The 18,200-nt window shown below is 47.3% G+C and overlaps 1 protein-coding gene across 1 annotated transcript in view; it reads left to right on the top strand.

Annotated features, from left to right (window-relative positions):
* Window positions 1–18,200, top strand: part of PAX2 (paired box 2) — a 102,754-nt gene that overhangs the window by 43,354 nt on the left and 41,200 nt on the right. The window contains 1 exon segment of the mRNA XM_043985823.1: window positions 205–324. Coding sequence (XP_043841758.1) covers window positions 205–324 — 120 coding nt within the window.

Raw genomic sequence — 18,200 nt, 5'->3', positions numbered from 1 at the left:
GGAAGGCCTGGGTTCAGGCCATCATTACCACAGAGAAGGTTGTGAAAATGAGGGAACATTAAATGGGGTTGAAATGTAGCCATGGGGTGGCCCATATTGAACACCAGAAAGAGGAAGAGATCATGGGCTTCCCACTCTGACTTGGGGTTCTAGCCTGAGTCTAAGGCTACTTTCCTGACAGCCTTTCTACTTTGCCTTGTCTAGTTCCCAGCACGGCCTCCCCTCCTGTTTCCAGCGCCTCCAATGATCCTGTGGGCTCGTACTCCATCAATGGGATCCTGGGCATTCCTCGCTCCAATGGTGAGAAGAGGAAACGTGATGAAGGTAGGGAGCAGGATAAAGGCTTGGCCTCCTCTTTGCGTGCTTTGTCTCTGGGCACAGGGCTCCGGTTTCTGGCCTGGCCTCGCAGCTGCTCTTTGGTGAGATCAGTTTTAGTAGTGAAGCCTGGTCCCCCCACTGCCCTGCTGGCTCCCAGACAGGGGTAGGGTACGGACTCCACCATCTGCTCACCTACCATTAGGACTCACCCTATCCCCATTTGATTCTGGGTGGAACAGGAACCACTTGCCTTGAAAAGGTTTAGGGAGGCAGAAGATACAGAAAGCCAAGGAGCTAGTAGAGCAGCTCCTCCTATTTCCTTCCTCTGACCTCAGACTGTCAAGATGGGGGAAGATGCCATCCACGACAGGCCCTGGTGCTATTTCTCTATGGCACCTGGAAAACTATCCTATTTGACCAATTGGGGGGATTTCTTAGCCTTGTATGAAGGGGTTATTTCCTCCATTTGCTGGGACAATTCCAACATTCAAGGAGGAAAAGAAGGAGGAAGGAAAGAAGGAAGGAAGGAAGGAAGGAAGGAAGGAAGGAAGGAAGGAAGGAAAGAAGGAAGGAAGGAAGGAAGGAAGGAAGGAAGGAAGGAAGGAAGGAAGGAAAGAAGGAAGGAAGGAAGGAAGGAAGGAAGGAAGGAAGGAAGGAAGGAAGGAAGGAAAGAAGGAAGGAAGGAAGGAAGGAAGGAAGGAAGGAAGGAAGGAAGGAAGGAAGGAAGGAAGGCAGGCTGAAAGACATATTAGTTCTTTCTGAGAACTCCCTTTCCTCCCTTTGGCATAGCTACTTATCCCTTTAAAGACCAAAAACTTGTGGATTTTTTTGAGGACGGGTGGGTTTTCTGGGTCTGCTTTGATGGCAGTCTTATAGGCCCAGCCTTATCAGAGATCCTCACCCTTGGGACTACATATTCCCCAAACCCCTGTCTATATCCTCTCATTGAATCTGAAGCCTCCTGTTTGAGAGGATCCATGTATGGGAGCTCTGGGCTCCAAATTGAGGGGATAAGATATATGAGTGTCCCAAACCTGTAGGGGCAATATGTGTGAGAGCCTCAAGCTGAGATGTCCTGTGTGAGGATTCCAAGCTGAGGGGACAGAGAAGAGAGCCCCCAGACTTCAGACTAGGGGACAGATATGTATGAGGGCCTCGGGGTACGAGCGTGGTATGTGTGAGGGCCCCAAGCTGATGGAACAATGTGTTCAAGGACTCCAGACCCAAAGCTGAGGGGACAGTGTGTGTGAGAGCCCTAAGCTATGAGCACAGTATGTATGATCACCCCAGGCTGAAGGGACAGCACGCGTGAGGGCCCCTGGTCCTACTCGGAGGGAACAGTATGTATGTATGTATGGGGGCCTCAGGCTTCAAGCTATGGTCCAAAGTATGTGAGGGCACTCTGTGTATAACAGTGAGGAACACAGTGTCTAAAGGCCCCAGGCTGAGGGGACAGTGTATGTGAGGCCCCCAGGCTGAAGGGACAGTATGGGTGAAGCCCCCAGACCTCAGGCTAAGAGGACAGTGTGTTTGAGGCCCCCAGGCTGAGGGGACAGTATGTGAGAGCCCCAGGCCTGGCAAGATAGTGATGACCTAGTGCTGGCCTCCTTCCAGGAGCCCTAATGGCCTCGTTTCACAGGGAAACAGCTTGTCTGGCTCTATTTCGCCTTCTTCTGAAATATCCAAACCCATTTGGCTGCCACGGGCTACACCACTCACTAAATTTCATTTTGGTTGTTTTGGCGGCAGCCTTGCTACATTAGGGTTAGAGGTGGTGAGAGAAAGGTTCCCACCCCCAAATCTAACCTGAGCCCAGTTATGGGGAGGGAGGGCTTGTATCGGACAAGAAAGGGAGTGTGTAGTCAGGGCCTCCCCCCAGCCTCGGGGATTCTCATTCCCTTCCAATCCCAGGTACCTTGGACAAACTAAGGGATTTGGAAGTCCATTTCAAATCCTCAAAAGTATTTGACCTCCAGCCTGCCTTGCCACTCCTATCCCCTCCAGGTCCATCTCCTCTCCCCCTATCCCTCCATATATCAAGGCCTGGGTTATTGGGGGAGGGGGGGTGAAGGATTGGAGGGTGTGGAAAAAGATAGGGGCAAGCCATGGAATGATTTTCTTTTCCCTTTTTACTCATTCCACTGCTGGGGTGGATTTTGAATGGGTCTTCTCTCTGCTCTTCGGATCCTGGTAGAATGAACCAGTTTGCAGCAGGGTATGGAAAAGGTAGGAGAGTGTAGTCACTATATGCTAGACCTGGCTGGGGCAAACTACTTTTCTCCCTGGAGGACTGACTGTATTTGTTTTCTGTGGTTTTTAACATCCTTGCAACCCTTGGAGGAACCTGTGGAACCCAGCCTGATATAAGTGGGAGGGGAGGTCAGAAGCTTAGTGCGCGTTCTCTCTCTCTCTCTCTCTCTCTCTCTCTGACTCTCTGACTCTCTGTCTGTCTCTGTCTCTGTCTTTGTCTGTCTGTCTGTCTGTCTGTCTGTCTCTCTCACACACACACACACACACACACACACACACACACACACTCCTGCCTTACTCCAGAACAGGGAAACATACAAGGTGGGTAGATTTCAGGGGAGTCTGTGAACTTGGATGGGAAAAAAATTACATCTTTATTTTTCTTAACCTCTACCTGAAGTTTGATATTCCCTTCAGTTATAAAAGTAGACAACAAACATTCTGAGGAGTTTATAGGTTTCACTAGACTGCCATGGGTTCTATGATACACAAAAAAAAAAAGAAAGAAAGAAGAAAATAAAAAGAAGCAAAAACAAAAAAGTGAAGCTCTGTTCTAATTAGAATTTTCCACTTCTCCCTAGAAGGACAGAAGCAGGACATGCTAAGGTAGCTTCCCTCCCAGTGAGGAGGAGAGAGCTTCCATGGGAGAGACTGAGTGTCCCCCAACCTGTCAGATCTGGAGGATTCCCTCTGAGATCATTGCACTGGAGTGCTCCAGTAGGGCTAGAGAGTTCTCTCCCAGCCCTCACCGTGCAACCAGTTCTAGCCTGTGTTAGGTAGTAACACAGATGATTAAGAGGAGTGCAGATAATTATATGTCAAGATGATGTAGCCCAACTCTCCATCCAGGCAAAGGTAGCAAAGCAGCCTGTAGTCAGGCCATACAAGGGGGACTAAGGGAGGGGCTGCGCAGATGCCCCTGAGTGCTTCATTCACTGGGTCTGATGGGCTGGAGGACAGAGGCAAGAAGGGAACCAGACCCCAACAGAAACAGCTGGGAGGGTGGGGCATAGAGGGGAAGAACTTAAGTATCCCATTCCCCTCCTAGGGGCTCCCTAGGAGAGTAGTTATACTTTGATCACTTTGGTCTCCATTTGGAATTGAGGATGATTGGCATTTTCCATGAGGGGCCACCCTGGGCCCAGGGCAGGCCTATTAGGATGACAGGAAATTACAGAGATGAGGAGCATCAGCCCCTGGGGGGCAGGCCTCAAGGTGCTTCCTCTTGGCCTAAAAGAGGCTGATTTTCTCTTCCAGCCTTGCCTCTCAGTACAGTGCAGCCCATTCTTCAGCTCTAACAATGTCACAGGGGTGGGCATTAGCGAGGACAATCGCTGCAGTATGTGCTGGCATTATTGGAGACAATCTCAGCAGGAGTTATTGGTGTTCACAGTGATAATACCCAGAGCATTATTGGCATTGGCACTCATAATGTGGACAGTGTTATTAGAATCTGCAGCAATCATAGCTGTGGGATTATTAGTATAGGACCTATCAGCTTGGGCTCGGTGGGAGAGAAGTGGTGTTATAGTATGAGTCAGAAGCCTCCTGACCAGGCCTTCAATGGGGTGCTGTGGAGGGAGGTTTCCAGGGTAGAGGTTTGGGAACAGGAGCTGGATGGGAGATTGGTGGAGAAAATGCCCTCCTAAAGCATGCTATAATGGTGTGGCCTAGTGCAAACCTGGCGGGGCAGGGCGTGGTAAAGCAAGGGGTCAGTTGGAGTGTGTCTGCGTGTCCATCTGTGACTCTGAGAAGGCAGTGTACCCCATTTACTGACCCTGAAACATTCCTCTTTAAGCATCCAATTAATACTGGCTTGAGTTGGGGGGATTCCTGGGGCTTTTGGTGGCACTAGACAGAAAACATGTGTTTTTTATAATAGCAATAGAGATATAAGAATGTGTGTTTTATCATTGTGACAGTGGAATGGGCCCATGTCTCTTTATATCTGGCTTTGGAAACATTGTTGAGCATTAAATGTTGCTGCCTGCAGCTTGAGAAAGGGAAAGTGAGTCACAGAGTAGATCCAGAAGATCCTAATGAAGTCACATGTCTGTTGCTGGGGGTGGGGGTGAGGGGCTAGGGGGGAAGGGATGTGTGTATGTGCACGGGTGTCATCCTTCCAAGTGTGAGGTTGCCAGAGGCCAGAAGTTTGCATTGAATTAATTAGACACCCAGTGCATTGTGGTGTCCAGCAAGTACAGTTATGCTTGGTGGATGGTGTGGCTGTAAATGGCAGATTCCTATCAGTTTCTTTAATATCTCCCTTCTGATTTGGATGAAGCCATAGCCTGAAAAAGTCGTTTATTTTCTCAGCAAGCTTTTCACTGAGACGTCCCTCTGGGTGTTGTGCTGATTGGACTTAGAGCAAGCAGGGAGATTAGGATGTGGACAGAAGTAACACCCAAGGCTTCTATCTCAGGGCCTGTGGTGGGGGCAGAGGGAGAAGGAAGAGGCCCTCAGCCTAGGGGAAGAAGGGAGGTCGGCAGAGCAGGGGTAGGAGGGGGGAAACCAGTAAGGTCCAGTAGACCTGGACCAGCCTCACTCCCTGTCCCCAGAGCCTAGTTGTTCCTGAGAGTAGCTGGAGGCCTGTGCAGGCTTTTTTATTGGCAGGTAGTTATGAATGTATCTGGGAATGAGCCTGGGAGGAGAGGCCATGAATTTCAAAGGCATAATGGTCAGAACCATTGAAAAGAAGGAAAGTGAAGTCATATTAGACAGGAACTTCCTTGAACATAGCTCACACAGCCCTTCCGCGTGAGGGCTCTTTGTTGGAGTGTTGAAGGGGTCAGGGCCAGTGTGAGAAAGGCCCATACAAAGGAAATTCGGCTCTTGTCCATCTGGGTCTGCTAATGTTTGATCAAGCCAGTTGTCTCTTGGTATACTATAAACGTTTTTACGTGTAAATAAATAGATAGATAGTGGTACGATGTAAAGCGTCCTGGAGTCAGAGGATCAGGATTCAAATCCTGCCTCTGACTACTTATTTCCTGTGTGGCAAGTAATTTAACCTCTCTGAGTGAGCCTCAGTTGCTTCATCTGAGCCAGGTTACATGTCAAATGAAGGCATTGAACTAGGTGTCCTATTCCTTCCCTTCTAGTTAACATCTATGACCCCAGACAGATAAATGAAATACTTTGCTGGGCTAACCAACGGTATAGAAAGAGGAATTTAGAGCCAAATTACCTGGGTTCAAATCCCAACTCTGCTACTTACTGTCTAGATGACCTTGGGCAAATCACTTCCCCTCACTGAACTGTGGTTTCCTTTTCTATAAAATGGAGGGGTTGGGCTAAAGTGCTCCTTCTGAAGTCCCTTCTGGCTCTAAATCTATGTTCCTATATTCCTTTAACCTTGACCCATCAATCATTACTTGTCTGATATATCTTAAATCTTCCCCCACCCCTTATGGTTCCTTCTCCTTGACCTACGAACATGCTCAAACTCTCTCATTTCCCTGTCCTGTGAAAACCTTTCCTTGACCCTGATACCTCTCTCAAGCTATCCCTCTCTCTTCTTTAAATATCTGGAAAGTGTGGTCCATATTTCCATTCACTCACCCCTTAGCTCCTGCCAGTCTAGCCTCTATTTCTACCACTCTACTGAAACCACTTCCCCAGTTATTTACAACCTCTTGCTTAACAACAAATCAAAAGGACTTTTTTCAGTCCTCATCTCTGACCTCTTTGCAGTATTTGACCATCCCCTTTTTCTCTCTTTCTCTCTGTCTTTTACTCTGTCTCTCTTTGACTCTGTCTGCCTGTCTCTCTGTGTCTCTATCTCTGTCTGTCTCTCATCCTCTCTTTGAGAGGAGAGTCTCCTTATCTCATGCAGACTGGAAGTGCAGTGGTCATTCACAGAGCTGATCCCTTTAGTGATGAGCAGAGAAGTTTAATCTGCTCTGTTTCTGATCTGAGTGAGTTTGCCCCTCTGTTGGCAGCTTAGTAGCAAATGGAGACCCAGGGGGCTTACTCTGTTGGTGCCTAACTTGGTGTGGAAAGCCATGGGCTTTGGCCCTACCTCAGCTTAAAACTCCTTAAAACTCCTCAGCTCAAGTAATCCACCAGCCCCAGCCTTCCTCCCCAGTAGCAGAGGTTACAGGAATTCACTCCCACACCTGCTCCTTCTTCTTGCCACACTCTTTTCCTGTGACTTCAGTGACGTGGCATCTTGAGTTCTCTTCCCATCTTTCTGATCCTTTCGGCTCTGTCTCCTTTACTGACTCCTTAACTTCATTTCCCCTTTAAACGTAGGTGTCTCACAAAGTCTGTCCTCAGCCATCATTTTCTTCTCTTTACTGTTCTCCTCCACTCGTGTGGAGTATGTGGGTGACTCCCAAATCTCTATTTCTACCTGCAGCCTCTCCTCCAAGCTCCAGCCCTATCCTTCCAACTACCTGACGGATGCTCTGCTAGCATCCCAAACTTAACAGGTATAGAACAGAATGATTAACTTCCTTCCCAAAGCCTACCCCTCCTGACTTAATCGCTTCTTTGAGGAGCCACCATACTTCTATTTACCCAGACTCAAAATCTCCAAGTTATCTTTTACCTTACACTCTACATTTATTTGCAAATTTATGTTGTATGTAACATTCACAAGGTGCTTAGCTCGATGCTGGGCATATAGCAAGTGCTTAGTAAATTCTTATTTCCTTCTTCCTTCCTTACATTTCTAATGAGTTATCAATTCCGATCAGATCTTCCTCTATTTTTCCTCTGTTCCTTTCCCATGGCAACCATCCTAGCTCAAAGTCTCATCATCCCACAATTTTTAAAGATTAGTTTAACTATCATAACTGTGTATTGTAAATGTATTGTAATTATTATATTAACACATTGCCCGGCACACAGTAGGCACTATGTAAATGGTTATTCCCTTCCTTTCCCCCCTATTATATTGCCTTCTAATTGGTCTTCTGGCTCCAATCTCTCCCCTTTCCAACCTGTCCCTTTTTTCTCCTGCCCAAATAATATTCTTAATGCACCCACCCCTACTATCATTCATCTACTTAAAAATCTTTAGCAGCTCCTTATGGCCTATAAATAAAATATAAACAATAACAGTAAAAGTGAGTCTTTATATAGTACTTTATACATTTTAATTCATCTGATCCTCAATAACAACCCTGGGAGGCAGGTGCTATTATGATCCCCTTTACAGATGAAGAAACTGAGGCATGGAGAGGTTAAGTGACTTGCTCAAGGTCACACAGCTAGTAAACATTCCTGTCAAGACTCAAAAGCCAGGTCTTCCTGACTCCAGCACTATCCATTGTGCTCTATCCATTGTGCCAACTAGCTGCTCTTTACACTGACATTCAGGCCCCTCTATGATCCAATTCCAACCTACATTTCCATTTTCAGCATCTTACATTATTTCCCTTAACATATTTTATGTTCCTGCCAAAATGGATTCTTCACTGTTCTGTACCTGCCCGCTCTTGTGTCTCCATTTTTGTTCAAGCTATTCCTCTGGCTTGGAATGGACTCCATACCTCCCCTCCCCTCCCATTTCTGTCTTTAAAACCTCTCCTTTCCATCAAGGCAAATCTGCTGCTATCTCTTCCATGGAGCCCCTCCTGGCCTCCTCCAGCTGGAAGAGATTACTCCATCCTAAATACTCTCATCTCACCACTGTACCCGCCACATTCTGCCTTGTATTGCAGTATCCATTATCTCATTCTCCATAGATTATAAACTCCTTGAGAGGGGCAGCTAGGTGGCGCAGTGGATAGAGCACCGGCCTTGGATTCAGGAGGACCTGAATTCAAATCCCGCCTCAGACACTTGACACTTACTAGCTGTGTGACCCTGGGCAAGTCACTTAACCCTAATTGCCTCACCAAAAAACAAAAAACAAAAACAAATGAAGTCCTTGAGAGGAGGGACTGGTCTTTATTTTATCTTTGTAATCCTCTACAACTTACCATGGTACTTTGTACATAGTAGGCACTTAATGAATGTTTTTTGAATTGAAGATGCCTCTGTCTCTCCTTCCTTGCCTCCCTTCATATACATGATAGTTCACACATGTTGAGATCCGTATTCACTTGGGAAATGTGCATTTGTGTCCAGAGGTCTATATATGATTTTTTTTTTTTTGGCTGGGCAATGGGGGTTAAGTGACTTGCCCAGGGTCACACAGCTAGTAAGTCAAGTGTCTGAGGCCGGATTTGAACTCAGGTACTCCTGAATCCAAGGCCGGTTCTTTATCCACTGAGCCACCTAGCCGCCCCTTATATATGATTTTGAGAAAGACAGAGACAGAGACAGAAAGAGAGAGAATATGTGTTATGCTTAAATCTTTGGATGAAGAAATCTTTAGAAATAGTATATCTTTTTTAATCATAAAAATATTTTGTTATTTTCTAGGTACACATAAAGATAGTTTTCAACATTTGTTTTCATAAGATTTTTAGTCCTAACTTATTCTCCCTCTCTCCCTTCCCTCCACCCTCCCCAAGACAAAAAGCAATCTGATATAGGTTATATATGTATAATCATATGAAACATATTTCTGTAAGAAATATCATATCTTGATTGGGTAGAATTTACTTTCTCTGTTTTTGTTTTTTTTAATTTTGTGGGGCAATGGGGGTTAACCCATTTGCCCAAGGTCACACAGCTAGTAAGTGTCAAGTGTCTGAGGCCGGATTTGAACTCGGGTGGGTACTCCTGAATCCAGGGCCGGTGCTTTATCCACTGCGCTATCTAGCTGCCCCCCAAATTTACTTTCTCTGAATAGTACATGTGTCTGGAAATATTTTGAGCTGTGAGTATGTGAAAAAAGGGGGTGTTTTGTGAATTTAGGGATATGTTTTGTGGGACTGCATTTAAAATAACTTGTATAATTTTATACCTGGTTCAGGAAATCTCCTTCACTGAGGGAGGGGGTAGTGGCATAGTTACTGATACAGTTAATGATCACATGGGAATGTGTAGGCAGAACATCAAGGACCAGATAGGTGTCTATGACTCTTGATGATTGGCAGTGAAAGGGGCATGGATTATTTTTTCACTTGCTAATAGGATGAGCCCTGTGAGAAGCTGAGCAGAGTCAAGTCTAAGATGGAGGGTACCAGGAAGAAGGAACAGTGAGAGATGAAGAGAGAAATACAAGTTAGAAGGCATAAAGCCAAGTGGCTAGCTAAACTTCAATCTCAGATGAGACTCTTATAATTACAATAGAGTTATTAGAGGCTGCTATTATTTTTTTGCATGATCACTTCTTGCACCCTCTTTATTATCTACTAATTTACTCTTATTCCTATAAATAAATATCCTTGTTTAAATCTCCATCTGTCTAGAAAGGGGAAAGAGAGGGTGAAAAGGTATCAGAATAGAGGTGGCAGTTGTTAGGGGAAGGTACAGGACAAGGAGCTAGAGTACTGAAGACACTGGCCAAAATATATCACCTGTGAGGTGGCAGCAAAGCTGGTGTCTTAATTTGTGAGCCCTGGCTAAACCAACTGTAGCAACCAGGTCAAGCAAGGGTCCCAGCCAATGAGACAGGGTGTTTTCAAAACATTTATGAGTTAAGTAGGGGAAATAGGGGATCAAGAGACGACTTTGTCTTGGATATAGGGGTATGGATTTGCTGAAGACTTATCATGGGGCATGAATGTGTTCTGACATTGAATGAATGAATGAATGAAAAAGCATTGATTCAGTATTTACTATGTACAAAGAGGTTTTTTTTTACTCATAGGTCTCCACAGATTGTTGGCTCTTCTGGACCCTCCCTCCAGGGATAGCTTCATGGGACAGAATTGTGGAGACCAACATTGGGGTTCCCTGTCCCCCCCTTTTCCTTTCCCAGATTCAAGCCCCATTCAGCCCTTTTAAATAGAGTTTGCTATTTCTGGATCTCGGTCTATCTTACTGGATTTATCTGTCTGTCTGCCTGCCTGCCTTTCAGGATCTCTCAGTTTCTGTCTGTCTGTCTCTCATTTGCTCTAGTCAAAGTATACACTGATCCTGCCCACATTAGAGGAGGTGGAGGTTTGCATCTGTTCTGGACTTTAAGAGGTATGGGGGTTGGGGCAACATGGTCTTGGGGATTAGGGGACATCCTTTGGGCAGTTAAGAGACCATCTATCTGAGTGGCTAGGGAGCCAGGGAGGAGAACCAGGCCTCCCCAGACTCGAAAGGAACTTTTCAGGGTCTGGAGCACAGGGGTCGTCACTGGTGAGGTGGGTAGAGGACAGGGAGATCTTGAAGCACCGTAGTGGGCTGGTCAAAGAGGATGGGGTGCTGCCCACTATCAGGCCTGCCAGCGAAGGTGGTGGCGGGGGCACTTCTGCCAGCCTTTGGAAAAACAAAGAGCAGATCGGGCCGTAAAACAAAAGCAAAGGAGACTTGGAAGCCCCTGACAGCTCTAATTCATCACGGCCCAAGTTTTTTCCCGTGTTCCCATTATATTTGTTTGTAAAAGTGGAAATCAATTTTGAAGGTAATTTTCTGGAAAGAATGGAAGGGAGGTGGGAGGGCCGGATAAGGCAGAGATGGTAAAAGGAAAAATTTAGGCCAGGCACAGCCCAGGGGCAGCTCTTGGCAAGGTGAAAGAAAATTGCATATTCAATCTCCATCCATGAATCTCCCTCACTGCTGCCCGCCTCCTGCTTGAAAACAATGAAGCCTTTTCCCCAAAGCTGGGCAGGGCCTGACTATCAGCCTCACTTTAACTTCAGGGTCATTAATTCCCTGATTATTGAAGGAGAAGAGAGGGTTGCAGCATCTTCAGTTCCAGAGAGCTTCCTCTCACCCCAAATGTGGTCAGGCCCTGCTGGAGTGGGGGTGGGGGACAGCTTAGCTGAGTGTTCTGGCCTAAACTACAGGCTATGTTTGGGAACAGCAAAGGGGGGGGGCGGGGGGGAGGAAATGGGAGAGCCAACTGACCTGGGAGGGGGGGAGCTGGGAAGCTGGGAGGAGGGTTGGGAAAAAGCAGTCATTACTGCATACCTCTGTTGTGTTGTTATTGCAAATTAAAAGTAGCATGTTCCACTCCACAGCTATCTTTGGGGAGGGAGGGGCGCTGAGGGAGGTGGGGGATCTTATCATTGCTTCTTCAGCAGACCGGCGGCGTGGTGGTGGTGGTGTCACCGTGTGAGGTGACATTTGAATTTACAATTCCGCTGAGAAAAGCCATTAATTCACAAATTAACATTTCTCCCTCTCCCTCTCTCTTTAACACTCTCTCTCTCTCTCTCTCTCTCTCTCTCTCTCTCTCTCTCTCTCTCTCTCTCTCTCACATGGATGTGCAAGCAATTGAAAAGACAAAGGAAATAGCCTTAAGGAAGAGACTTTACTGCTAGTCTGTCTGTGCTGAGATTGCTCCCCCTGCTTCCAGATAGATAAACCAATTACCTGAGAGGCTCCGCTAGGCTCTTGCTCTGCTCCTGGCCGTCCGCTCACACCTCCTTTTGTAGGCTGACTCTGTGGCTGGAGTAGACTCCTATGTAGCTCATTAAAGGAAGTCAGTCCAGCCCTGGTCATTGACCTTCCCCACCCCCACCTCTCCTCTCTTGCTGTTGGGGGGGGGGGAGTGGCTTGGAAAGAGGAAGAAGTCAACAGAAAAGGGGGCGGGCGACAGGTCCATAACCTAGGGGGAAGGGGAAAAGATTGCAAGTGAAACCTCTGGTACTAGGACCAACAACAACAGCCTACCATCTTGAAGTTGACAGAAATCCACTTTGGGGACTGTGGGTAGAAGTTTAGATGAAGCCTCTTCCCTTGGCAGAGAGGGCACAACTGCTTGTTGGGTATGAGGGATGAGGAAAGGATTGGCAGTAGTGGTGAGGTCAGTAACCTGGGACCACCTGGCTTGAAGTGAATGTCTGTGTACAGGACCAGGTTAGGTTGAGTAGTGTATGGTTTTGAGGGTAGACAGTCTCCTGAAGAACAGGATAATATGCCTGTAACCACTGTGATGTTAGATTGAATTTAAAACATCAGTCAATGTGGGTGATCAGTAGCCATACAAACACACAGCCCCCACAGCCAGCACCACTTAGCCCACCGGGCTCCACAGTCGCCCCATCATTCAGAGGCATCTCAGAGTCTTTCTGTGCATGGAAAGTTCAGCCAAACTCATAAGATGATGAAGGGACTCTGGAAATCACCGAGTCCAGTTTCCTCATTTTACAGATAAGGAAACTGATGCCCAGAAAAGTAAAATCGTTTGTTCCAGGTCGATTCCAGCTCTTTCTCCGCTGTACCATGCAAAGGAGACAGCACATTGCTTCATGGGAGCAAGGATGGAGAAGTCCCAGGATGCCAATGACCTGGGCATTATAAAGTACTACAATAGATAAACAAAACAAGCTATCCAGCCAACACGCAGGCCGGACTAAAGTCAGGCTGGCTACCGTCCAGTCTTTCTATGCCTACATATCCAGGTCTGATTCTCTTTTCCAGCAAACCCCAAGAGAAGTGCAGGCCTGCCCTAGGGGAGGAGTTCTCTGACCTCTGCAGGGAAGTAAAGCTGAGGACTGGGTGCTCTTTGCATTCTAGGACCTGAAAACCTTCCCCTTGCACGAAGCCTGCTCACAGCTATTCATAGGCACTGCAAGAAGGATTTACTTTTGTGTATCTGGCACAAAGAAATATAAGCCACATCTGGAGCATGCAAGTGGAGGGGATATATTGTTCTGAGCATCTGTAAGAGAAAGTTCTGTTCTTCACTCTCTGAGTGCTGTCCTCTCTAACCTACCATACTATAGAACGTTGTCAGAAGACAATCCAGAAATGAAATCAATATAGATGTATTCCTACCCTTAAGTATACAGGCATAGCTCCCAGAATTATGTCTTTGGGCCTCTAATGCTCAATACCAGGCTAATGTCCAATTTGGACCCAAGGGATGAGTTAATGTTTGATGTCTCATGTCAATTAAGATACAGGAAAACGTTCACAGAATCATAGATTTAGAGGCGGAAGAGAGTGCAAAGACCACCCAGTCCAATGCCTTCATTTTACAGATGAGGAAACTGAGGCCAGAAGAAAGAAGGGAAGTGACTTACATAGCTAGTCAGCTTAGGGGCACGATTTGAACCCAGGGCCACCTAACTTTCAAGTCCAGCATTCTATCCATACTGCCTCAGATTTAATCTCCCAATTCTATATTTCCTATGTGATGTGGTACATTAAACTGCCATTCTTAAAGGAGGTAAGATGGAGAATTTTCCTTGTTTTAACTTAAATTACATATTGCAGACTGGTTGGCCTCTTTGGGGAGCATTCAACATTAGCCCACTGTTGAACATTAATTATAATAGGATCATAGTGGTATCATGGAAAGAGTGCTGAATTTGGAGTATTAGGACCCGGGTTTGAATCCCAGTTCTACTGTGCAGTTTTCAACAAGTCACTGTGCCTCGGTTTCTTCATCTGTAAAATTAGAGAGTTGGCCTAGATGATATTTTAGTTCCCTTCTAGCTCTAATAATATCATCCTTATAACGCCCTCATCTCATAGTCAAAGAATTGAGGTACAAAGACAGGGAAATGACTCACCCAAGGTCACACAGGTAGTGAGAAGCAAAAGCTGGAATTCCATCTCAGAGTCTTCTAACTAAAAATCCAGCGTTCTCTTCACCATACTATGCTATACATTCACCACATACATATGGGTGGTATGAATGTGTGCTTGCACTTCATCGGCCTAACAAGTGAAATAGATTGAGGGCCTACTGTGGGTACAATGCACATATGCAATTTATCAGGAGACGATGGCACAGTGGATAGAGTGCTGGGCCTGGAGTTAGGAAGATCTGAGTTCAAATCCAGCTCATACTTTTACTAGCTGTGTGACCCTGGGAAAGTCACTTCGCCTCTGTTTGCCTTAGTTTCTTCTATGTGAAATGGAGATACCAATAGCATCTATGTCCCAGAGTTGTGGTAAAGATTAAATGAAGTAATAGTTGCAAAGCACTTAGCATGGTTTCTGGCATGTAGTAGGTGCTCAAGAAATGCTTGTTTCCTTCCTTCTTTCCTTTTTTCTTTCATTCTTTTCTTCCTTCCCTTTCTTCTTCCCTTCCTTCCTTCTATTACCTGAACATATATGACAACACAGGGCTATGCCTTGATACATGGGAGTATATGATGGGAGACAAGCCTTACTCTCTCAGGGACCTTGACCAAAGTACTAACCACCTCTATGCCTCAGCTGGTCTGTGTGAAGAGGAGAGAGGGGGGGGGCTGAATTGAGAAAGAAGCATTATGAGATCTAGAACAAAGAACAAAAAATGGGGATGATTCCCAGGACTGATAGGCATGCCATTTGTATGACGAGGATACAGTCAAAGATCTCACACACACACACACACACACACACACACACACACACATGTGCGCCGCCGTGCACCTCAGTGTGCTGTGAGAAGGGGGTGCTCTGCCCAGGCAGTTTCGACTTTCTTAGCAGAGGCTGTCAGGTATGGGTTCGCAGAGTCTCCTTCCCATCTGACACACTGTCTCTTGCACACTCACGCCTCCATACACATAGCTAGTCCTGGCTACCCTTACCTAGGAGCTTCCTGGCAGCCTTGCAGATAGGCATCTGATCCCCTTCCCCCACCCACAAGGGCACGGATCTAGAAATCTGCTGCCTCAGCTCTGCCCTTTCTCCCCCATGCGTCTCTGGACTGGAGGAGGGAGGAGCCCAGGGAGCCGAGGCTGTCCCCTAGGCATCGCTGTGCTGCCAGGGAGAGGAGAGATCTCCTCTTTGTCTAACTCCTCATCCTCACACCAGGGGGCCAGGGCCCAGGCGTGGGCTGGTTGTCTGGCAGGGGCACTCTTCAGCCATGCCCAGGGATTTAGGAAGAAGGCAGGCAGGAGGAAGAGAGTCCACACTCGGAGAGGAATGCCAAGGGCCCCAGCATCCCTTGTAAAGAGAAGGGTCCTGTAGGTGGAGTCTCTTCAAGGTTTCTGGGTTCCAGAGGGATGCAGGGTTCCTGGGGATGCTGAAGGGAGGGGAGGGAAAGGCAAGGGAGGGGAGGGATGGGCCCAGCTCCACGACTGGGAGATGGATCGCAAGCAGCAGGGCTGCTGCCGAGCCAGTAATTCAAACCATCCTGACCCTTCGGTGAACCCGAACCTGCTGACCTTGACAGCAGTAGACAAGGGAGGCCTCAGAAACCTCCACCTGTGTGGAGGCCTCTTCAGAGCCAGCTTCCAGCTCTGTCTTCACTTCTTCCCCTCCCTTCTCAGAGGCCCATAGCCCCAGGCCTCCAGGTGCCTCCTAATTTGACTGTCTCTGCACCTCCTCTCAAGCAGTGTCTCCTCACCTAGGGCATCTGCCTCCCCTCAAAGCACCCATTGTTGTTCTTTGGCAGTGGACAGAGGCATTCTGAGGGTCTCCTTGCGGTTCCCTGGGGTGGAGACTGTGGCTGCATCCTCGCTCAGGGCTAAGGTTGGGAGGGAGCTCCAGCTGCAGGCCTTCCTGCCTCCAGAGCTGGCTGGACCCCGTTGTGTGCGTGCCTGTGTGCCTGTGTATACATAAAGGGAATGGGCCCCGTGGGGAGAAGGACAGGCTCGCGGAAGGGCAAGGAGGGAGAAACCATGAGGGAGGCAGAGGACAAGGGGAGGGCTGGCGAGCTTGAAGGATGGCAGCCCCAGGAACCTGCATTAAAGTCAATGCAGTTTATGAAGTTTATGCTTCTCTCAGGGAGCACTGGATCTCATCCAACAGGCCTCTCAGTGCCTGCCAAACAGCTCCTGAAGCAGAAAGTGTGGGCATGCAAGCCAGCCAGCCAGCCAGCCAGCGAGGGAGGGAGAAATGCATACACATATACACACACACACACGCTCTGGCTCATATGCAAGTCTGCAGATCCTGGCAAGCCAGGGAGACCAGCAGGGGTGTTGAGATAGTGGATTTAGGAAGCTCGACTCTGGGTTCCCCAATCCCTCTTTGCTTGTTTTCTGAATGGGCAGTGTGTTAAGCTGATTCATCCTGACCTTGACTGACCCATGCAGACAGGCCGCGGAGATCTTGGTGGTCAGATTGTATGAAGAACTTCAGTGAGATTGGTGTGGACAGCCCAGGGGAAGGCTGTATAGGCCAGCTAGGGCAGAGGGTCCATGTGGTGATGGGCTCTTTCTCAAAAAGCTGCTTTGTCTTCAGATGATGGGGACCCTCTTTGCTCTGGACACTTGAGTAGGAGAAGGTAGCAGGTCGGAAGCTCAGTACATTATAGCCTCTTAGGAAATGACTAAGAATAGAGACTGGCCCCATAATTTCACTGGCATAGGGAATGCCCAGGTGAGAAAACTCCCTCCAGCAATTCATGTCAGCACCTTCCCTGCAGTTTGATAGTCTTAGAAAAAAAGGCAGGGTAGCTAAGTAGTGCAGTAGATAAAACACCAGCCCTGGATTCAGGAGGACCTGAGTTCAAATCTGGCCTCAGACACTTGACACTTGCTAGCTGTGTGACCCTGGGCAAGTCACTTAACCCTCATTGCCCCGCAAAAATTAAAAGAAAGAAAGAATCTTAGAGCACTGAAAATAAGAGACTTGCCTAGGGTCACATGACCTGTATCTGTCCTAGGTAGGACTCAGGTCTTCTGCTTTCGAGGTCAGTCCTCTATCCTTATGTCATGCTATTACATCTTAGGAGGCAGTTCTTGAACCAAAATATTGATCCTGGGACAGAACTCAAATGGGCTTGTCGTGAAAATCAGTGCAAAGAGCTTTCCAGGGAACTCGGATGAGTTTCAAGTATCACTCACTCTTTGATAGAACACATATGTGTGTGTACATAAACATATGTGTCCATGTGTAGAGAGACAGACATAGATGCTATGAAGATGGAGCAGGACTCTCTACCAAAACAATGGTTTGCATATAAAGCAGGGAAGTGACCTGGAAGGAAAGGGAAATCTATGGGAAAGATTGGTCTCCTGGCTGAGGACTTCTGTCATGGCTGGAGAGTGAAGGCAACATGTGGGGAGAGTAATGGACTTAGAGGCTGAAGACCTGGGTTCATATCTCATCGGACACTTACTAACAGGGTGACCTTGGGTAAGTCATATGATCTCCTTGAGACAGTGGCTTCTTTAACTGTAAAATGGGGATAATAACATCCTAGGGCTGTCATAAAACTCAAATGAGATTGTGTAAGAAAAGCCTTTTATAAACCTTAAAGCTCAATAGAAACATTAGCTATCTTCTTTGGCATCAGCACGGAGTGATTTGGGGATACCATTATTTCTGTTCCCTTATCCCATTGGCCATTACTCTGCCTCCCTTCACAAAGTGGTAGAGAGCTCAGTGGTCCCTGTAAGAGTGGGCCTCTGGATTGAGATTTGGTTGCTAAACTCAGGGATTCTAAAGAGAAGGCCGAAAACCAAGGAAGGTGAGAAGACCAGGGCCAATTCATAGATGGGGAGAAGTTAAAAGGGGAAAGGCCAAGATAAGCCCAGTGAATGTTAGAGGAGAAACTCCTGATTCCACAAGATGGAGTCTGGGCAGCCAGGCACAGATGGGCATAGAGAGGATAAGATGGACCGGGCATGGCTCTCCCTCTTGTTTCCCTTCCCTCTCTTCCCCCTCCTCTTTTCTCTCCCTTTTCCTTTTCCTTTTCCTTTTCCTACCTCTTCTTTCTCCCTCCTTCCCCTCCCTCTCTCTCCTCC

Source organism: Dromiciops gliroides, chromosome 2, assembly GCF_019393635.1.
Source record: "Dromiciops gliroides isolate mDroGli1 chromosome 2, mDroGli1.pri, whole genome shotgun sequence".
Lineage (NCBI taxonomy): Eukaryota > Metazoa > Chordata > Mammalia > Microbiotheria > Microbiotheriidae > Dromiciops > Dromiciops gliroides.
This window is presented reverse-complemented; position numbering and strand designations above follow the sequence as displayed.